Consider the following 23,672-nt stretch of genomic DNA (forward strand, 5'->3'; position numbering starts at 1 on the left):
TCTTATTTCCGTTACTTGCTCAGAATTATCCTTGAAGTCATTGGCTCATCACTAAATTGAGTAACAGTTGTGTGTCACGCATTGTGCTAGCCCCTGAAGACAGCAAATTTAGAGCACAGGGATCTTATCTGAGGAATTTATAATCTAGAGAGTTTTTCTCATCTCTGTCGCTTCTGGGGATATCAAACTAGGAAATTTGCCTTTGTAGAACACCTGAAAAAAAAATGAACAAAATATATTTAAAGGCATTGAGTTACATTTAAATAAGTGAAGTTCTACAGGGCTTATTATATCTGCAAGAGGGAAACCCAGAGAGATGAGACCAGCATTTTTGGACAGCTTTGCCTCTAAAGATATTTTTCTATTCTGGTAGAGGGCTGCCCAGCCTTAAGAATCTGAGAAGCTGAACAGAGTTTCTTCAGATTTAAGAACAAGGAAGATACTCCTGGTAATTCCTACAGGCTTTATGCTTGAGACCTTAAGGATTATGTCTTAGAAGTAAAAATAAACCAGAAATAGATCATGCATCATAGGGACTGAAGCCCAGTTTAAGATATTCTTAGTTCCAGTTTGGTTGAAAGAGTATAGAATTCCTAATGTTCTCAGCCACGTGCAAAGAGCAAATTCACTCTCCAGTGGAGGAAGAGATCATCCTAGTGCTAAAATTATCTGTATGATTTTTCATATACAGGAACAAGAATTCAGTTTTTTTTAACTGAGAATTCGTTTTTTAAAAACATACAAGGAGAGAAACCAACATGAATAAAAAACAAGAGAATGAATAGATTATTCCACAGGAGATCCAGGAAATGATGTTATCTGACATGATCTTTAAAGTAATAATGGTTTCAAGAAATTTTTTTTTAAAAGCAATATTTTTATTGAAGAACTACAAAGAGATCCCAAGTTTAGGAAAATCTAGAACTAAAAGGGAGAGTGAAATTAAGAACATAATGATAGTTTTTAACAGTTAGATATAGCTTAAGAAAAGGTTAGTGATTTGGAAGGTAGGCCAGAAGAAGATACCTAGTCTGATGAAAAAATAAAATACAAGTAATAAAAGGGACATATGGGGTACAGTGAAAAGGTTTAACATAAGTGTAAGAGGAATTCTGGAAAGATGTACATGAGGAAAGAGGGAATATGGTAGGTGCTATATTTGAAAAGATAATGGTTGAGAATTTTTCCAAAACTCAAAACAAAAAACAAAAAAAATCCAGTAAGTGCACATTTGAAAAACTCTAAGAATTCAAAGTATGGCAAGTATAAAGACAGTCATATAGTAAACCAAAGACAATGAAAACATCTGAGAGGCAGTCAGGGGTTGAGGGCCAGGCATTAAATGCCAAGCGATAGAAGATTTTTTTTTTTTCTCCCTCTGTTAAACATTGTTAAGTAAAGATATGTATTATGATTTTAGGATAACCACCAAATAGTAAATGAATATAAAATTGTCAAGTTAATATAGGGAACAAGTAAAAACTCCAGTAATCCAAAAGAAAGCAAGAAAGAAGAATAAAAGCAATACTGAAGCAGGACAGATAATCGCATATGGTAAAATGGCTGATTTAATCCCACAATTATCAGTGATTGTGTTAAATATACATGGATTTATTACTCCAAGTAGAAGTGAAATAGTGTCATACTAGATAGAAAACAAAGGTAAATTGCTGCCTATAAGAGAGATTCTTTAAATATAAACATATTAAAAAGTTAAAAATAAAAGGATGGAAAAAAGCTTTAATAAACCTGAACAAAAAAGCTAGTAGGTAAGTATATTAATATCATGCTTTAAGCATTGCCGGAGATCAAAAAGAATATTTGATAATGCAAAAGGACGAGTTCATCAGGAAGTATACAATTCCAAATTTATAGGTTACTGATAACATAAATTCAAAGTATATAAAACAAAAATTAAAAGTAAAAAAGAAACATGTAACAGACCTTCCTGAATAGCTAACAGAATAAGCACACAAAAGAAAAAACCAGTCAGGGTATAGACTATTTAAAGCACCCAGAGGATGTGGCAGATGCTTTTGTGGGTGCTCAGCCCTTCTTGCCTTTAGGTTTGAATGCCAGTTTACTTGGGCCTGTATCAAATAAGGATATATAAGGTTTTTTGTTTTTATTTTTGTTTTACTTTTGGATATGGAAGATTTTTAAAGCAAATACTTATTTGACATGGATAGTTAACTAACTGCAAATTTACAAAATGTATAAAATTTGTCATTGTACTGGACCATAATAACAAAGGTCAAGTTTTGGGATTGAAATCACACACATTTTAGTTCCATACAGAAATTATGCCCGAAACCAACAACCAAAAGATAACTGGAAAATCCTTTTATGGGTAAAAATTAAGAAACGTCCTTCTGCATAGACTAGAAGTTGAAGAAAATAGAAAATATATTGAACTGAGTGAGCATGTTGCATACTAAAACTTGTGGGATGTAACCAAAGGTGTATTTAGGGAAAATTTTATAGCTGTTAGAAGATTTTAAGATTGAAGAGCGATGATAAAAGTATCCCTCCCAACAAATTGGAAAAAGATATAAAGGAAGTATAAACCAAAGGAAAGTATAAAGAAATAATAAAGATAAAAGAGGAAATTAAATAAGAGTGAAAACAAATATGCCATGGAGGAAGATCAACAAAGTCAAAAGTAATATATTGAAATGATGAATTAAGACCCCTCAGAGGGGTGCCTGGGTGGCTCAGTCAGTTAAGCGTCCTACTTCAGCTCAGGTGATGATCTCATGGTTCATGGGTTTGAGCCCTGCATCGGGCTCTGTGCTGACAGTTCAGAGCCTGAAGCCTGCTTCAGATTCCGTGTCTCCCTCTCTCTGCTCCTCCCCCGCTTGCACTCTGTCTCTCTCAAAAATAAATAAAAACATTAAAAATGTTTAAAAAAAAAACCCTCAGAAATTCATCCAAGGGAGTGACAGAAAAAGAGAGGGATATAAATAATCAGAATTCCAGTTTATAAAGAGGACATCACCATGGATCCTACACACATTAAAAAGATAATAGGGTACACTAAACAGCTTTATGTCCGTAAGTAGACTTATCAAATGATATGAAAAAAAAAAATTTCAAAACTGACACAGAAGAAATGCAAAATCTGATTCTTATAACTATGAAAAAATTTCAATATGTAATTGAAAGCCTTTCCATAAAGAACATTGTAAGCCACATTGGCTGCAGTGGTAAATTCTGCCAATACTGAAAAAATTAGTATCAGTTTGACATAAATTCTTCTGTGGAGTAGAAAAAGAGACAATTCACAATCCGTTTGAGGGGCCCAAGATCTGTCCAGATCCAGATCTGTCAACGATATTATTAGAAGTGGAAATTAAAGTGAATTTCACTCATAAACATAGATTCAAAAATTTTAAACAAATATTATGAAATGAAATCCAGCAGGATACACAAAAGGATAATATAGAACCAAGTGGAGTTTTTTCCTGGTGTGTGTTACATCTAACCATCAATTGATTTGATTCATCTATAAACAAAACAAGAAAAAAAAACTTATGGTGATCTCACTAAAAGTATAAAAATCAGTTGATAAAATTACATAACCATTCATGTTAAAAAAAAGTCCTTAGCAAATTAATTGTAGAGGGCATTTACAGAAACCTGTAGTTAATATTATACTTAATGGAAATAGGCTGAATGCTTTCCCCTAAGGCATCTCCTAAGGGAGTTTTCCTCAGAGTTTTTTATTATGAATGTAGGCATGTGAGGACATCCAAATGGACTGACTGTAAACATAAGAAAAGATTTTTCACTTATTATCAGGGAATTAAAATTAAAACCACAGTCAGATACCCCTATGCATTCATCAGAATGACTATAATGAAGCAGACTGATAATACAAGTATTAGAGATACTGTGCATGGGGGAAAGTCCCATTTACAGGTGGTGGTTACATAAATTAGTACATCTGCTTTAGCAAGCTGTTTGGCAGTATCTGCTGAGGTTATACATGTGTAGTTTATAAGCCTGCGTTTTCACTCTCAAAATGCATATACACATACCAAAAGTTTTGTGCGTAAATGTTAACAATGGTTAAAAACTAGAAATAACTGTAATGTCTATCAGTAGTGCAGTGGGTGAATAAATTGTATGTAAATACTTTACAGCCAATCAAAAGACAAGGTATCAGAATGGGTAAAAAATCAAGGTTCATCTATATCCTACTTACAAGAGACTCACTTTAGACCTAAAGACACCTACAGATTCAAAGTGAAGGGATGGAGAGCCATATATCATGCTACATGTTAATGGATGTTAAAAGAAAGCTGGAGTAGCCATATTTATATCAAACTAGCTTTTAAAACAAAGACCGTAACAGATGGAGAAGGGCATTATATCATAATTATGGGGTGCCTCCATCAGGAAGATCTAACAGTTGTAAATATTTATGTCCCCAACTAGGGATCATCCAGGTATTTACATCAATTAGTAACAAAAAGAAACAAACTTACTGATAATACCATTAAAGTAGGAGACTTTAAAACCCCACTTACAACAATGGACATATCATCTAAGCAAAAATAAACAAGGAAACAATGGCTTTGATGACACACTGGACCAGTTGGACTTAACAGATATACTGAGAACATTTCATCCTAAAGCAGCAAAATACAAATTCTTATCAAGTGCACATGGAACATTCTCCAGAAAAGATCACATACTCGGTCACAAATCAGCCCTCCGCAGGTACAAAAAGATCGAGATTATACCATGCATATTTTCAGATCACAACACTATGAAACTTGAAGTCAACCCCAAGAAAAGATTTGGAAAGCCCTCAATATATGGAGGTTAGATAGCATCCTACTAAAAATGAATGGATTAACCAGGAAATTAAATAATTTTTTTTAATGTTTATTTTTGAGAGAGTGAGAGAGAGAGCACAAGCAGGGGAGTGGCAGAGACAGAGGGAGACACAGAATCCAAAGTAGGCTCCAGGCTCTGAGCTGTCAGCACAGAGCCTGATGCAGGGCTTAAACCCACAAACCATGAGGTCATGACCTGAGCCGAAGTCGGATGCTTAACTGACTGAGCCATCTAGGCACCCCTGTATGGTTCTATTTATATTTGTAAACATATGAATCTTAAGTGGTATGAAAAGTTAGGAAAATGGTTAAATTTGGCAAGGACGTCTGAATTGTAATTGGGAAGAGGAGATGGGAAGGATTTTGGACTGCTATTAATGTGTGTAAGAATCCATATGTTCCTGTTAGGTAGCGTGCTTGTTAACCATGCTACAAAAGAGAAGAAACAGAATCATACAACTCCTTGGGGGTGACCTTCATTTAGCAATTACTTCCTTGTGAAATTATTAATTAAAAGGAAATAATAAATTATCTTTTCAGATTTGCATGTCATCCTTGCACATGTGCCATGCTAATCTTCTCTGTATCATTCGAATTTTAGTATATGTGCTGCTGAAGTGAGCATAAGCATATGCCTTTCCCAATTAGCATAACTATCACTTATACACTACCATTCTTCTTTACAGGTTAATGATAATAATAATAATAATAATAATACCCAAAGAATGATAAAAATCACAAAATCACCAATTTGCAAAACCACCATATTTGCAGAGAAGTGTGTGAATGTTATCAGTGTATTTCCTTGGTGCCTAAATACTGCTGTGTAGAAACTTATTCGGGGGCCTCATTTTGAAAAACAGTTTAAAAGCAAATATTTCCCAGTATAGAGAAAAAGTTAAAAACAATAGGGGCTTAATGACATCGTTTTAGTTGCTCAAGGCCTGCGCTTTGACTTTTTTAAGTCTTGAAATTTGAAACTTTTTTTTTTAACGTATTGTAGGAGTTCCCTCCCCCCCCCCCCCAACTCCACCAAGGGTTTTATTTTACCAAAGTACAGTGTGTATGAATTCCATATGATATCAGTGAATACTGTAGGTGATGGTTTTTTTCTTTTCCCAGACATTGCTTCATTAAATTCACTGTTGATAATCCAACAAATACTCAGTTCTTTTTGATGATTTAGGGTAATGTGGGAGAAATTAGGCTTCTTCATTTTGCACTTTTCCTTAGTGCAGTCCAGATAAGGTGGCTAAAACAAATTCAGCCCTAAATTTTCACCTGAGTGGTATTACAAATAGCATTCTAACAAAAAAATTTGGTTACATGTATGTTTTAATGAAAACAGACATAGACTGTATGAAGGTTTTATACCACCGAAATTAAACATTCTTCTATTGTGTAGATTAGCAATTTAAAAAAGAAAAGTTTAGAAAGTTCTTTTAAGCCTGGCAAAAGCTTTCCAGTCTTTATTATATACCAATTATTTTCTGCGAGATGAATAAATTATGAATTTATTTCCTAGGAGGAGTATAGAACTGAAGGTATCAGCTGGCACAATATAGATTATATTGATAATACCTGTTGCATCAATCTTATTAGCAAGAAACCAACAGGACTGCTCCATCTTTTGGATGAAGAAAGCAAGTGAGTATGATTCTTTCAATTTTGCTGTTGGCCATTTGGGATTTTCATGTCTTTTTATTAACTGTGAAGTTTTCTTCTTACATAATGAAATAATGAGCCAAAGTTTCCCTTGTATGCATTTTATTATGTGTGTGTGTTTCTAGGAAAATTGGATGCACTTCAGCATTGAATGTATTCTTTCCTTGAGTTTTTCCAGATTTCTTCTACTGAGTTTCTTTGACGTTAAATTTGTTAGCATATTTTTTGTTGTTTTCCATGTTCTTCTCTTCCTGAATTGGGTTTTATATAAGATATGTTTGTAGTTTTCATGTTTATCAGCAAAGAATATCATGATAGATTAGTGATGTCTGTCACAGCTGTGCAACTGTAAATAGCAATATAGGCCAAGTATTTGACATCCTTTTTACCACTGTGTAGTATACCAAACTTATATATAAGCTTCAGAAATAAAACTTCATATAGCATCCTCCACAGTGTTTTCAGTGCTCTATAAGATATTATCTAAAGTAAAATTTTCTTATGAGAATGGCGAATCTAGAACTGGAGAAACTGAAGTGATGGGGAGTATTTAAGTTTTCTGTCACTTTTCAGTAAAATGTTTAGTAATTAGGTCACCTGATGTCTAGCTTAACATTATACCCATTGAACTAAGATATAAAATATTGGGCATTCACTATCATAGGTGGGATGACTATACATCATCAGGCTTGAATAGGACAATCTGAAGTTTATGCCTGTTGTCCAGTTTAGTTATTAAAGGTGCCTACTTTTACTTACAGATATCCTGGTTTGTATGGTAGGTTGTAGGTCACGCTACTAATATGCCATAAACATTCAGAATTGCTTTCTACCAATCTCATGGTCTTTAGATTGAGCCTGTGTCAGCCTCCAGGCTGAGTGTGTAACTTGTTAGGGATTCTCTATCCTCCTCTCTCTGCCTCTCTCCGCCTCTCTCCTGCAACTACGTGCTCTCTCTCTCAAGATAAACATTAAAAAAAAAAAAAAAAAGAATTGATACCCAAAAATATAAAGTAATACAGCAGATTGCAAAATAAATTGAAAAGGAGAATGTTACCAGTTACACCTTCCTACTTTATCACTAGTCTGTTTCTATTAATTTAAATGAATTAAAATACAATTAACACAAAAATATTTTATATCCAAAGTTGTGTAAAAGTTTTTTGTGTTGCTCTATATGTCCTGAAACATATACTATCTTTTATAAAATTGTAAGGTCAGTGGTTCTTAGTTGTGCTCACATACCTTACCTCTGGTGTATTTTATTTTGGAAAGCTTCATAGGTGATTTTGATATTCGGTGTTGAGAACTACTGTGGTTGATGTTAAAATGCAGTTCTTTTTTTGAGGTATTTTATGATAACAAAAAGAACAAAGTGTAAGCAATTCTAGAAAAAGATTATACAGGTATCAAATGATGGATTTGAGATTCAGATACTCCAGGTATTTCTAACTAATTAGCTTGTGCTTTTAAGTATTGTCCTATAAAGCTTCTTCATAATGCTCAGGCTGTAGAGTCAGAATTTCGAGGTTGCATTCCATCTCTATTAACTGCTTTTGGCAAATCTCTGAATGTTCTTGGTCCTTGTTTTTTTTCATGTAAAAAGCAGATGATGATGAGAAATGATAATGCTATGTGCTATATATCTTAAGGTGGTTGTAAGTAGCAGTTGAGATAGTGTATAATTAAAACATGAATGGAGAAAAGGGTTGTTGTCTGGCCTATCATTCTTTACTCAAAATATTTTGAGTTCATATCTTTACAAAGACTGTATTTTCCTGGTCAGTTGCTACCTCCCATAGATATAAATATTACCCAATAAGAGACTGTCAACTCTTTGCCATTACTCAAAAGTTCCTGGGTGTAAGCCATGTGGCCAGAAATTACAGAGAGACAGATTTTGGCTCAATGTAAGGAAGAACTTACTAGTCAGTAGAGCTGATTAGCAGCTGCTTTATAAAGTAATAAAATTTCCCAAAATCATAATTATTTTGCATCATCTGTAGTTGGGAGACTGGACTGAATAACCTCTTAATTGTCCCTTCAGCTATACTTCTATATTCAGTCCTCCACAAAATTTTTTTATAAACCCTAGTATAATTTTCTTCATTTCTCTATCAGTCCTGTTGTTCTTACCTCCTTTTGTAAATGGACCACTTTGTCTCTATGTGTTAACATCCCAGAAGATGCAAAGGCATGAAATGTTTTCTCTCTGCCAAAATGGGTTGAAAACAGTCACATTTAAGAAGAGCTATTTGGGGACCACTTTATAAAGTAGTTTTCTTCTAAGAACTGTTTTGTTCTATAGGGAGTGTATAACTTGAAATCTATCCTTAGTGGTGTTTCTCCTTCATTCAGTGTTATTTTACTGCTTTAGGTGAATGGGTTTGAAGTCAGAAGTCTTGTTTAATTTTGTCTTGCTATCTCTGGGCTGTTTGACCTGGGCAAGTTATTTAAGCTTGATTGTAAAGGATGCAGTGCGAAGTTTAGAAAGAAGGAGTAGAATAAGCAAAGTTAGGTATGAGCAGGATGTTAGGAGTGTTACCAGTCTTTCCTACAGTATTCAAAGTGTGATCTGTTGATGGCAGGACTCGCAGCACCTTGAAGCTTGTTAGAAATGCAGAATCTGAGACTTCGACCCCAGACTCTTTTAACAAAATGAAGTTAAGATCAGAGCATTCATTTAGGACAGCATTTCATGAGTCTTGCCTGCTCATAAGAATTACCTGGAGAACTTGGAAGTAGTACTGATCATCACCACCCTAGCGTCAGTTCAGTAGAATCACAGGAATGGGGTCTAGGCCTTGGTATTTTTGCAAGCTAAAGACACAGAGAGGCACTAAGGCTATCCTGTCAGATAGCCTTTGGGGAACACTAGATGGAAGAGCTTTGACATGCACAATAATGTATGATATTTGTCTCTGTTCCAAGCTCTTTTGCTTGATATTGTAGTGTGTATCTATAGGTGTGTATTGAATGCAGAAAATATGGAGAGCTTCCCTTTCTATCTTTCCTTGTTTGGAATAAAAACTGTTTTCATGTATGTTTTCCTTTGAAATTTTTTTTTCTCCGTTTAAAAGTAGGAAAAAAATCATAAGCTTTTTGATTACCCAGGGGATTATCCAGAGACCATGAGGTGTGAGTATCCTTTCTGAAGAAAAGCATCCTGTGCTGTGGATAGTGAAGCATTAAGTTTGCAGAGTTTGAGTTTGTCTAGGGTTAGGAGCTTGGATTCTGTCTCTTTGCCTTGGTGATCCATAAATTTTCCTGAGTAGGGGAGGCACATGATTAAAGCAGTATTCTAGGAAAATTTGTTATTTTGGTTTGGTGACTTGAAACAAAGTTTAAAGTCACTGACACTTGTAGAGGCTGTTGCTGTACTCTCTGTTTGAAATTGTAAAAGTTACAGTCCATTCTAGAATGGCTTTAGAGTTCTAGAATGGACAGGAAGAGGTGGACGGTGGAGATGTTTTGAGGAAGGGTTGGTATTGAATGCAAAAGCAGGCCTAGGTGGATAGAAAAATGGCAGTGTTGGCAACTTAAGAAATGAGGTGACATTTGTGTCCTTCCTATAGGATGCCAGCTAGTGTTGGATATTTTTACTAGTTTTATTTGATTCTGCTAACACTGTGATACCTCATTGTACTCATTTGTGGAAGCTAGCTGGTTCTTGAAGCTTACTGAATTCAGGTCACTGACAGAACTGGTAATCTAAACAATGACTAACACCAAAGGCCATTCTCCTTCTTCATTTTAATACATTTACATAATTATTTTCCTTATAATTTTGGAATCCTTTTTACACATTAGATTTTGTATTCATCATCTTTACAACCTCATGTCACATTATTTCTCATTACTTCAGCTACTATTAAATGAAACTATTCTCTGAAAGATACTTGCTTTTTCTGTTTTGTCAGTGATATTTCCTTTATTAATAAACTCCACCTTTAACATTTAGCTCATAATTGCCTCGTGTATCTTCGTTAAACCTTTCCATTATTTCCAACCACTAGTGATTTTTTCCTCTTCTGAGCTTTTATATTCTTGTATTTGCTATCATGTATTTATTTCCTTTTCTTTTTCTTTTTTTTAATTTAATGTTTATTTATTTTTGAAAGAAGAGAGAGAGAGTACGAGTGAGGGAGAGGCAGAGAGAGAGGGAGACACAGAATTTGAAACAGGCTCCAGGCTCTGAACTGTCAGCACAGAGCCTGACGCAGGGCTTGAACTCACGAACCGCAAGATCATGACCTGAGCTGAAGTCAGACGCTTAACTGACTGAGCCACCCAGGTGCCCCTATCATGTAATTATTTTTAATAGGTATCATTTGAATGATCCCTAGATATGAAATGCTCATCAGTGAGTATAAACCCATTGATGTATATTTGAAATAATAATAGATATAGTATAAAATTATATAGTAACTGATATAGGTATGAAAATTGCTACTTAATTTATATATCAAGAAATAGGAAAACAGAAAATGACTTATGGATTTAAAGGATCTATCAAAACTGGGAGATCATTTTGTTTTTGGAAGTTCTTGGCCCCAAACAGTGGATCATTTGAGTTTTATTTGGTGAGTTTAATGGTAGTGTCACACAATGCAACCTAAGCTAAAAGTTTAAAGACTTGAGTTTATTTCTCAGTTCTGCTACTTGCCAAGTATGAGTTTGGGCAAATCATAAATTTTGATCCCTCATCTATAAAACATCAATCCTTGTTACATTCACTTTTTAGCTTGTTATAAGAATCAGATTAGAGAATATAATTTGCTCTTTGTAATTCGCTAAATGTGTTAGATGGCAATGTAATTATAAGGGTTTTTTTTTTTTTTAAGATTATTAACTGTTGCATCTTTCTTTAGTATTTTTGCTTTTGTTTTTAATTCAGCTTTCCACAGGCTACAAATCAAACATTGCTAGATAAATTTAAGCATCAACATGAAGAGAATTCTTACATTGAATTTCCAGCTGTGATGGAGCCTGCTTTCATTATAAAGCATTATGCCGGGAAAGTAAAATATGGGGTAAAGGTCAGTAAATTTTTCATTAAAATGCCTTCAGGGTAAAAGTGTGTTTACTGTATTATCACTCCTGTCACACTGCTTTCTTTGTAGTTTATGGAAGCTCTTGATCAGTAACAATTAGAGACATTTTGTAAGAATACTACTAACCCTCGTATCCTACCTTGCAATATATTACTGTCTTATGTGATATTTTTCTTGGCTTCTTCCTATAGATAAACTTGATATCAGTCCCTTCAAATAGTTTTCTGAATATAAAAGAATAGGTAGCATAAATATCTCTTAAACCCACTATTTCATTAAGTGGTTTGATGAATTTTTCTCTTCCCTACATCCATGAAGCTTGACAGAAGATTTTGTCTTCATGCACCATTAAGTATTTGTGAGTTTGCATTCCTAATGCATATATTGAAACTCTTAACTCCTGCAGAGGGGAACCTTCATAATTGTGTCCATTTCCTGTTTGTAATTAGTGAGCCCATTACCCTTCAACCACTTGATGTTTAAGCCTACCATTTAAGATAATTTCCCAGGCAAGGCAATGATGTTTTGGAGAAAAGTGGAGCAATAAGCTTTCTCTTGGGTCTTGAGATTAGAGTCACAACTGAGATCACTCATTCATTCATCAATGATTCACTTATTTAGGAAGTGTCTGTTAAATACAGGCTATGTGTCAGACACTGTCCCTGGTGTTTGGAATGGCTTAGTGATAAACTAGACAGACCTGTTCTTGGCTCATGCATGTGTGTATGTGTGTGTGTGTGTGTGTGTGTGTGTGTAATATAGATAAATGGGTATTGCTATAAATAAATGAATGAGTTCTATGAGAACTAGTAGTCAAATAGTGGATTTTGAATTTGGAGATCCATGAATACCTCTCTGAAAACTTAAATATTGAGAGTTAACCTGAAACAAGCATTACCTTGGTGAGGAGTTGAGATGATGAATATTCTAGGACATGAGGTGGGAAAGAATTAGTATGTTAAAATAATTGAAAACAGGCTAGTGTTACTAGATTATGGTAAGCAAGGGAGATAGTGGCATGAAATGAATTTAGAGAATGGACAGCAAGTTAATTCATAGCTTTTAGGACAAGTTAAAGGTGTTTGTTTTTTGTTGAACTTATTATGGGGAGCAATGAAAAGATTTTAAACAGGATGTGATTCGTGTTTTTTAAAGATTGCTTTGATTCCTTTGAGGAGAAGGAATAGCAGAGGATGAGAGAGGAAGCTGGGAGATCAGTTAGGAGCTTTTTTAAATAGTTGAGGTGAAATGTTAAGGTAAACTGAACCACCAGGGTGACAGTAGAGATGTAGGAGATCTAGATGATTAAGAAAAAATTTTGGAGGTGTAATCAGTAAAACCTGATTGATTTATTCTAACCTATCAGATAGGTTGAAAGTAAGTGACTTCTGACTGTAACTGATGGGTGAATTTGAGGTGCTGTTTCCTGAGATGGAAAAGACAGGAAGGAACAGATTTTAGAACAAACATAAAGAATAACAGAATAGGGGTGCCTGGGTGGCTCAGTTGGTTAAGCACCTGACTTCGGCTTAGGTTATGATCTCACAGTTCGTGAGTTCAAGCGCTGCGTGGGGCTCTGTGCTGACAGCTCAGAGCCTGGAACCTACTTGGGATTCTGTGTCTCCCTCTCTCTCTGTCCCTCCCCTGCTCACACTGTGTCTCTAAAAATAAATAAATATTGAAAAAAAAAAAAAAAAAAAAAGAGTAACAGAATTGAGTGGTGGCTACCAGGGCTGGGGGATGGAGGAATTGAGATGTTGGACAAAGGATACAGACTTGTAGTTAGAAGATGAATAAGTTCTGGAGCCCTGATGCACAGCATTGCAATTATAATTAACATTGTAATAATAGCATTGTCTTCAAAGTTGTTAAGAGACCAGATTTTAGATGGTCTCACCATAGAAAAGAAATGATAAATTACATGACCTGATGGAAGTGTTAAGTAATGCTATAGTGGTAATCAAACTGCAGTGTATAAATGTATCAAATTAACATATTATATACCTTAAACATTACATGTCAGTTTTATCTTATGTAAAAAAAAGATTTTAAAAATACAGTTTAAAACAAAAACCAGAAATCTTGAGCTATATATAGTGAGGTGCATAAAATACATAAATCTAAAGTATACAGATTTCTATCAGGCCCCTCCCCAGCTCATTCTCCCCCACTTAGAGGTAACCACTATCCTCATTTTTTATCCTTTGTTTTACTTGTTATTAAATTTCATATAAATGGAATTATATATACACTTGTATGGATTGTTCATCCATATTATCAGATAGGTTGAAATTAAAAGTATGGAAAAATATATACCACACAAACCCTAACTAAAAGAAAGCTGATGTATAATTATGTTATTATCAAAGTAGACTTTAAAGCAAGAAGTATTACTAAAGATAAAGAGGCACATTTCATAACAATAAAAGGGGCCAGTTTGACAGGAAGACACAATCATCAAAAGCTGCATGTACCTAATGATTTGATTCGGTACATAAAAACCAAAGTGAGAAAAAAAGTAGAACTAGAAAAATCCATCTGGTTGTAGATTTTTATACATATCTCTTAGTAACAGAATAAGCAGACACAAAATCAGTAAAAACAGAAAAATTGAAAAACATTGTTAAAAACTGACCTGCTTGGTATATTATAAGGATAAGTAGGCAGTCTTTGGGTGTTCAGAAATTAAGCACAGTCCTTCTATGTAACCCATGAGTCAAAAAAGAAATTACAATATAATACTAAGTTCAAACTGAGCATGAATGAAAATACAACATATCAAAATTTGCAGATTTGATAGTAATTGGTAGGATGCATTTAAAGCAGTGATTTATAACTTTAAATGCATATATTAGGAAGAATGATTGAAAGTAATTAACGTTCCGTTTCAAGAAACTAAAAAAAGAACAGGAAATTAACCCTACTGCTCCAAATTAGAAGGAAATAATAAAGGGAAGATCAGAAATCAATGCAGTAGAGAACAAACATACAAGAGAGAAATTACCAAAGCCAAAAATTAGTTTCTTAAAAAGATAACAGAAAATAATCTAAGTAAAAGGTAATAGAAAATAACTGATAACAGAAAAATATTTAAAAATTACAAATATCAGAAAAGAAAAAGAGGACTTAACTACATACTCAACAGATATTAAAAAGATCTGAACATATTTTGCCAATAAACTTGTTAATATGAAAATGGAAAATTCCGTGGGAAACACACATCATCAAAACTGACACTAAAAATACAGGCAAACCCGGGATTCCCACTTCTGTTAAACAATTTAAATCAGTAGTTTAAATCTTTCCCACAAAGGAAATTCCAGGCCCACATGATTTTACTGGTGAATGCTTACAAACATTTAAGTAATACTAGTCTTGCTCATTCTCTTTCAAGTTTGAGATCCCTTTAAGATGTATAAGTGGATCTCAAACAAGAAAGATCTGAGGTAGAAATACAGATTTGGGCCTCATCATATAGATAATGTTTAAGGTCATTATTATGGTTGAGATCAATCACCTTACATCAGATAAGAATTTCAAAAATGGAACCAGCAGTAGGGACTGAGAATGCACAGCACAAAAGGTAAGTAGTAAATCACAAGATGTGTTGTTATAGAAACCAAGAAGAAAATGTCAAGAATGATATGATCAGTTTATGAAATGTATTTAGAAATCTGGAACTCTGAAGACATAGGAGACCATTGCATTTGGAAAATGACGGTCTCCCATCAATATTTAACAGTCATCGTGGAAAAGATTTCTAGAATTTTATGTTGTACCATATAGTTGTTAATAGGATGGGATGGTCTTTGGTATAGAACAGACTAGTGTTTCAGTTCCTGTAGTTTGACCTTCTTTATCTTTCTATTTACTTATCAGTAAAGTATGGTTTATAATTATTCTGTGTTATTAAGTACTTGTTAGAATTGAATAAGTTATGTATAGTCCTTAACTTAGTGCCTGGCATCTTGTCTCCCATTGTAGGTATTAGCTGCTGCTGGTGGTGGTGGTGATTTGAATTTGTAAATTCTAACTCAGTTTTACTAACTTTTATAATATATACTTCTGCTCAAAAGATGGTTAGGGGAAAGCCAAGGACCAAGATTTCTGGCTTGTTTTCCCTGTTCTATTCTCAAGAGAACAAAGAACAGGAAAAGAAACCCCTAAAAGTTAATAGGATGAGTCCACACTGCCTTCTAGAAAACATCATACTAGGCGTGCTCCTCGTAGAAGTCTGAGTTAGAGCTGTTCTGTGAAGTTGCACCAACTCCAGGTGATTTACTCACCAAGCTTTAATCCTTTAATCTGGGTGTGTTGGACTATACATATCAGTCTAGAACCTTCTTCCATGAGTATAAGCTTTTTGTCCTCTTTATCTTTGTGTGGAGTATTTTAACCCATTTTCTTCTGATATTCCCTCCGACCTCCATTGGCAGGTGGTTTTTACTGCCTGTTTATGCTCTTCAGGTAAAAACTCTTGTGGATAATGATATCCATATGTATTTTCTGAAGTCTGTATAGGATTCGTAGATGCATATATTCATCTGCCTACTTGATGTCTGTATGCAGACATAGTACAGTGGTTATGAGTGGTTGTCTTTGAATCCCTGTTCTACTTACTGTGTGATAGGGACCAAGATAGTTAACCTCTTTGTGACTAAGATTCTTCATCTATAAAATAGGAATAATAGTAATATTCTCTATCTTAAGGAGTTGTTAGGTGGATGAAATGAGCTTAAATGAGATAGCACATGTAAAATGCTCAGAGGAATGCCATGTACATAATAACCATTCAATAAATGTTACTTACTGCTATCTTTATCCTCACCATCTCAGACTTCACTTGTACAAAACTAATCTCTTGGTCTCATTTCCTTTCCCTAAACCTTCTCTTTTCTCTGTGCTTATCCATATCAATATGGCACCTCTATCCACCTAGTTACTTAAACCCAAAATATAGGTGTTACGCTTATTCCCTCATTTTCTCACTGGGGCCTAATCCACCAGCAAATTACCAGCCTTACTTCCAAAACATATCCCAAATGCAATAACTATTTTCTCTTTACAGTATTACCACCAATGTAGTCTAAAGTCACAATTAGCTCTTACCTGGAATATTGTAGTAGCTGTTCTCCTTTTTTTAATTCTTTGCACAAATTCATTCCCTCTGCAACATCCAGTGTTGTTTATAAAACAACATTTAGCTTATGTTATTAGCCTTCCATTGGCTTTCCTTTGCACTTGAATAAAACCCAAACTCCCAACTCAGGCTTACGTAACCTATTTATTTGCCAAATCTTCCACCACTCTTACCCCTGCCCAGAATGCTCCAGCCCCTGGTTTTACTGGTTATCTCCTAACTGGTCCAGTTCATCACCACCTATGGGTAGTAGGTGTTTCCTTTGCTTAGAACACTGTTCCTTGTCTTATGTCTGCCTCCTTTTTATTGTTCAACTCTCTGGTCATTTTATATAATACCCCTTCAGAGAGGCTCAATGTTTAACAAGCTGCAATAAAATAATTGAATATTCACTCTAAATGAAATGTATTATAGAATTCAGTAGTTTTAGGGTTGGATGGGACTTTATAGAAGGTATCTGATCCAGTTAGTTACCTAGAACAGAAATCACTTCTATAGTCCTTATTTAGCCACTTTTCAGACATGTCACCCATTGTCTTCTTGGTTTCATATTTTTTTCAGAAATAACATTGGTACTTTTTTCATGTAGGATTTCCGGGAAAAAAATACAGATCATATGCGCCCTGACATTGTAGCTCTTCTGAGAAGTAGCAAGAATGCATTTATCTCTGGGATGATTGGAATTGATCCTGTAGCGGTTTTCCGATGGGCAGTTCTCAGAGCTTTTTTCAGAGCCATGGTTGCTTTCAGGGAAGCTGGGAAAAGACACGTTCAGAGAAAAACTGGTAAGCAGTAGATATTAGTATTCTACCATATTTCATCTTTTAATTTTTTACCTTTTTAAAATAGAGATATCATAATTTTGTTCTCTTCTGTTTTCTTACCATATCCTAACATCATTTTCAGATCTTATTAGTTCTAGTGAACTTTATGTGATTAAGTGGATATATGGTGTTTGTGTGTATATATGTGTTGGTACATTTTTATTAATAAATCCTGAGAGGAGTAATGTATGTAAGACACCTGGTATTTAATAGGCATTTAGTAAAACATTGGTAAAATTTTTCAACAAAAAAACAAAATGATACTTACCATTATTTATATAGAATTAAATATTGATACCTTTTTCTATTTTCTTCTTAGGCCATAGTTTTTACTCCAAATGAAACATAATTTAATGTGGAAGAATAAATCAGGAGATAGAAAAATTGGGATAGAGGTAGGGTAGTCTAGTTAGAGATAACCTGGCTTCAGTAATCAGTCAAGTGTCATTTCTTCTCTTGAAGAAGGTTTTGTGACTATTTGAAGAAGTTTTTCTTCAAAATATTGCCTTCAAAATTGTGGGGTAAAGTCAGATAATAATGATACATATAAAATATCTGTTTACAAATGTTACATTTCTTTTCTTCCCACCCTTTAGTTCATTGAATTTTACTTTGAAATTTAGAAATGAATGAAGCAGGATACTTTTTCTGTGTCTTTTCCCCTTAAATCATAAAATGCCATATTTCACATTCTTCGGGAGGACATCTTCATAAGCACTTGCCACTTAATGGAAACCACACTGTTGTTTGCTGTAGCTCTAGCCTTAGATAGACCATTGCTGCATAGTGAGGATTTTCTAATATATATGTAGTGATTTAAAATAAGTTTTTCTGCCCAGAGAAGCTTCAGTAGAAGTTCTCTAGGACACATCTGTGCTTTCAGGACCCCCAGACTTACATATATGGCTTTTTGGTATGTGTACTAGCAGTAAAACTTTTAGGTTCAGCTTTTATATATTTCAGGTGAATACATATATTTGGGAGATTGTATTTCTAAAATGAGAGAAAAATGCTAATTGAGCTTAGCTTCTGTTTTTCAAATTATAATATGTGCAAACTGGCCTTTGTAGGTAGAGAGAAATACAGTTTTTTGGAAAATAAAAGGAATATCTTAAACCTGCTTTGTCTTTTTACAAAATTATTTTTAAGAGGCTCTCTTTGAAAAAAGCTTTAAGGAAAGATTTTTTTTCCTTTAAGATATGTTCTTATTTATTACAATTGATTTATTAATTTTGAAAATTTTAAAAATTGGTAAGTATCCTGCTAAGGTATAACTAAGCGAAGAGACTTTTCTTGTATTTACTATTGAAAATATTGCTTTCTGTAAACATTATTCACATTGTTTGTATGTTCCTTTGGCATTTAAAATATTATTTGTGAAAGCTGATTGTAGGTTTATTATTATCAATTTGTACAAAGATATGTAATGTTATTAATGATCAGCAAAATGATACTGTGTTATTTCTACTTTGATCATTTCTAAATTCTTCTTATTTTTTAATCTATTTTTCCTTTCTGGCCAGCACAGAGCTTCCATATAATAAACTTTTTGAAAGCTCTTTTATTTTGGGATATAACATGCATGCATACCGAAAAGTGTGCCCCCCAAAATGTATAGCTCAATGAATTATCACAAAGTGAAAACACCCCTGGAACTACCACCTAGATTAAGAAGTAGAATATTACCAACAACCCAGAAATCGCATTCGATTAACTTCTTAAATTTCATTTTTTCTCAAGAAAAAGAAATTCCATAGTTCATTTGTATTTTGAGGCAATGATGGAACAGACTTGTTACAGGAAATAATTGTATTACAGTATATTAGTGTCAGTGCAAGTATTTAGCTTTTTTGCTCCTTCTACATCTCTCACCACTTACTGTTCTCTGATGGGTTTAGGATAAAAGGATGCCATTAAATTAGAACATTGTAGCATTGCAAAATGAAAACTATTGGAATAACTGAAAATGGATTAGTAGTAGATTCAGAACTTTTATAATGACCATAAATAGTGTACAGACATGTGAAAATGAAATAGGAATTAGAGATTATTTAAGTAGAAGTGGAATATATGGATGGCAGAAGGTAATCAAGTTCAGATTTTGAATAAGAGGTCAAAGATAATAATACTTTAATGAAGAAAGAAGATGTAGACTGCAGAAGTACAATATATTTTTCACTTCCTTTGAGAGTATCTGTATAACAAAATTTTAGTGACTCTTAGCTAAACTGGCAACAGTTTAACTTGATTGCCAACAATAGTTGATGGTAAACTAAAAAATTTTGGATTTTCTTATGGAAATCCCTGACATCCTTTTTCATCATCAAGCAAACCAAACACAAATGAGAATATCAAATTAAAATCTACTTTTTGACTATTGTATACAGACTTCCAAATGAAAGGACACAGTGCTATTTGTTTAATACTTTTAAATAATAACTAATTCAATTTAACTATTCTTTTCAAGGATAAATTTGTTAAAATTGTGTAATGTATATTATGCTAATCAGGAAACCATAAAATGTCCTTAATGGAGTCTATAAGTAGGCCATCTGAGTAAAGGTACATGTTGGCCCTGAGAAATAGTAATGATTTGTCTGGTCAGCAGTGAGGTATGAGAGAACAGACATTCCAGTAGTGTCATTCACCTTGCCTCTTCCTGAATAAGAAAGATTCTGGAAGAGAATAGGAGAGATCATAACTTGACCATGAATTATGCAGTATGTAGAAGCGAGTGCAGTGATGTTTTATGTAGCTCTTTTGGAGAATTTTAATCAATCTAAAACAGCTAGACAGAAATGGGGAGTTCAGTTGTGGTATAGGGAAAAGAGGCAAGAACAAGAGAGTTCAAAGTGTAAGTTTTTTCTTCATCTACAGGAGAGAAGCTGAAGTCATTCATATAGTTTCCACAGAGAGCTATAATGGTTTCCACATAACCTGCCCCACATAACCTGTTCCTTTTCCCCACCCACTCAGTGGATTGCATGACTCTAATGTGCTATCATTTCTTTCTAAGTGGGAGAAGGGTAAGGGTTCCATGGACCATCTATTTCCAGAAATGACCAGGTACTAAAACTGATTTTGATATCACCAAGGGTCTAGGATCTCTGTGCAGTACTCTGTCCACAGTTCTTTCCCAAATTTAAATGTACCCTTAATTTAAGACAATTAAATGGATTTTTATGAACAAAATAAACTCTGAATATTTTTTATAAATCACTTCTGTATCAGGCACTGTAGTATGGTGGTTTAAGAGTAGTGTCTTAGATGGAATGTCAGTGAAATGGTAGAATAGGAACCTCTTCCATAAAAGCAACAAAAATACTTGCAGAAAATGTCAGAATAACTTTGTCAGAACTCAGGAAATTTATCAAAGGCCTGTAGTAATCTAGAAAGTGTTTATGCAAGAAAAAAGGCTGAATATTGGTAAAGACAATGCACTTTGTAGCCTTTTAATTTACACTGTTTGCATTCTTCCCTCCCCAGCTCCCCATGATAGCCTTGAAAACCAATAGGTCAGAAACACATTGAATATCATCAGTTTGACAGCCATTACAGGTAGTAGATGGAGGCTGGAGGTCCTTCAAAAGCCCCATTTCCAGAGAATTATATTCAGCATATTAGGTGGTTCCCTGGAAAACCTGACACCCACTTGCTTCTTTAACCTGACTCAGAGCTTGCCCAGTGTGAATAGCCTTTTATGTAGGGGTGATGTCCAAAAATAATCAGAAGTACTTGTTGAACAGTGCAACTCCCTGCTAGTAGTAGATAGCAGTTGGGGCAAAAACTAAAAAACTTAAAAGGAAAAGCTGGGAAATGAGGTCTCCATAGTAATGGCTTTGAAAATTTCCTGTATCTTCATGGAAATCTAGATAGTCGTGTACATACATAGGGCTGTGTACATGCCCAGTCCTATGCATATGCTCAGGAAAGACCCAAGAAGATCCTTCTCTCTCACTTCTATGACCTTCAGGCTCTGTGCAAGCAGGAAGTAAAGGTGAGATCATATAAGACAGTTGTAAACTGCCTAGCAGATTAGCAGGGTGTTGAAGGTGTGCCCCAAAACACATGCACAGTGAACTTTGACAAAGACGGGGAGGTTTATTGCTTCCAGGCATGTAGAAATATCTGCCTTCAGTAATTAGCTGAGCACCAAGCAGACTGATGAGAGATTTCTCTGTGGTCATATATGACAAAGAATACAAACTTTACAGAATTGGTTCAGGAAAGTCCCAGACGATAGCAACAGTTACATGAAACATTAAATCCTGGGAAGAAGGGAGAATCTGATTTCCAGAATTGCCGTGTTGTATTTTTAAAAATATTTGTGTTCCTACTCTTAAAAGTGTGAAGATATAAAAATATGAAATTTGTTATAAATTTGTTGCAAATTAAATGTTTTAATAAAACTCACAAAAATAATTCCTGTTCCTTGAGTGACATGTAAATGTGAAAAGAAGACCTTGAATTATTAAGTAAATAATTAAAAATATTGTTTAAAAAAATAAAGATGTTGTTCCACTCTCAAAAAAAATATCTGGTGTTCTATACACAATTATGGGATGTGCAAAGAAAAAATATGACTATTTTAAATATGTTCAAAGGCAACCATGTCTGAAGACTAATGCAAATTTTGAGAACAATGACCAAATATAAAATATTAATTTATATATGTATGAGAAATTCACTAGATTCAGCAACAGATTTGAACAGGCAGAGGCCAGAATCTGTGAACTTGAAGACAGATCAGTTGAGATGATCTGTTCTAAGGAACAGAAAGAAAAAAGAATGAATAAGAATGAGAAGAGCTATGGGACACCAGAAAGTACATTGATTTCTGGTAGTCCAGAAAGATAAGAGGGGCAGTAAACATTTCAAGAAATAATGCCAAAAACTCCTCAAATTTGATGAGAAAACTAATCTATATATCCAAGAGGTTCAAACTACAATGGTGAATTCAAAGAGATCCAAACTTAGATACATCATAATTGAATTGTCCTGAGAGAAAATATTGAGAGCAGCAAGAGAGAAGTAATTCATCATGTACAAAGTATTCTCAGTGAGAGTGACAGTTGATTCATCATCAGGAACCATTGAAGCTAGAGGGCGGTGGCTTGATATATTCAAAGTGCTGAAAGATAAAAGAGAGTCAGTCAAGAATTCTGTATTCAGCAAAATTGCCCTTCAAAGTGATGGTGAAATTAGGACATTCCTGGATAAACAAATCCTGAGCTACTGTTACTATCAGATCTGCCTCACAGGAGATACTACAGTGGGTTCTTCTGGTGGAAATGAAAGGAAACTAGACAGTAACATGAAATACTAAAGAGCACATTAAAGACAACTATAGAGTTAAATAAAAAATATAGTAAAAGTATATTTTTTACATTTTGTAACCCCCCCCCCCCCAGTCTGATTTAAAAGACTGGTACAAAGCAATAATTATAAATCTCTGTTGATGGGCATGACATTTAAAGGTGTAAATTTGTATGATAATAGCATAAAGGAGGAGGAAGGGAATGGAACTATATAGGGGAAACATTTAAAAAAATCAATCAATTAATTATTTTTGAGAGATAGAGCATGAGCAGGGGAGGCTCAGAGAGAGAAAGACAGAATCCCCAGCAGGCTGACTCAGCATAGAGCCCAGCACAGCGCTCAATTCCACAGCCATGAGATCATGACTTGAGTGGAAACTAAAGAGTCAGAAGCTTAACCAACTGAGCCACCCTGGTGCACCCTGGGAAACATTTTTATATACTACTGAAATTAAGTGGTTTTTAATCCAGACTTGATTGTTATAAGATGCTAATTCTATATTCCCTTGGCATTTGTTAAGAAAATAACTAAAAAATGATGGTAAAATAAATGACAAAAAAGTAAGAATATACTAGAAAACATCTGTTTAATACAAAAGAAGATAGTAATGAGAGAAGAGGAGTGCAAATAATATGTCGTAAGACATATCTGGAGGGGCACCTGTGTGGCTCAGTAAGTTAAGTGTTTGACTTTGGCTCAGGTCATGATCTTATGGTTCATGAGTTTGAGCCCTGTATCAGGCTCTGTGCTGACAACTCCGAGCCTGGAGCCTGCTTCAGATTCTGTGTCTCCCTCTCTCTCTGGCCCTCCTCAACTCACACTCTGC

The 23,672-nt window shown here is 34.4% G+C and overlaps 1 protein-coding gene and 1 non-coding gene across 12 annotated transcripts in view; one reads left to right on the forward strand and one right to left on the reverse strand.

Moving 5' to 3' along the window:
- MYO9A (myosin IXA) overlaps positions 1 to 23,672 on the forward strand; it is a 282,129-nt gene that overhangs the window by 100,392 nt on the left and 158,065 nt on the right. For all 11 annotated transcript variants that reach the window (XM_078448833.2, XM_078448830.2, XM_078448837.2 and 8 more), the window contains 3 exons: positions 6,370 to 6,491; positions 11,407 to 11,548; positions 17,293 to 17,488. In XM_078448833.2, the coding sequence (XP_078304959.2) occupies positions 6,370 to 6,491; positions 11,407 to 11,548; positions 17,293 to 17,488 (460 nt within the window). The remainder of the gene's footprint in view (positions 1 to 6,369; positions 6,492 to 11,406; positions 11,549 to 17,292; positions 17,489 to 23,672) is intronic.
- LOC132670497 (U6 spliceosomal RNA) lies at positions 5,363 to 5,469 on the reverse strand. The gene has a single exon (XR_009606734.1). It is a non-coding gene; the product is annotated as a U6 spliceosomal RNA (small nuclear RNA).

Source organism: Panthera onca, chromosome B3 (genome assembly GCF_046562875.1).
Source record: "Panthera onca isolate mPanOnc1 chromosome B3, mPanOnc1 haplotype 2, whole genome shotgun sequence".
Classification (NCBI taxonomy): domain Eukaryota; kingdom Metazoa; phylum Chordata; class Mammalia; order Carnivora; family Felidae; genus Panthera; species Panthera onca.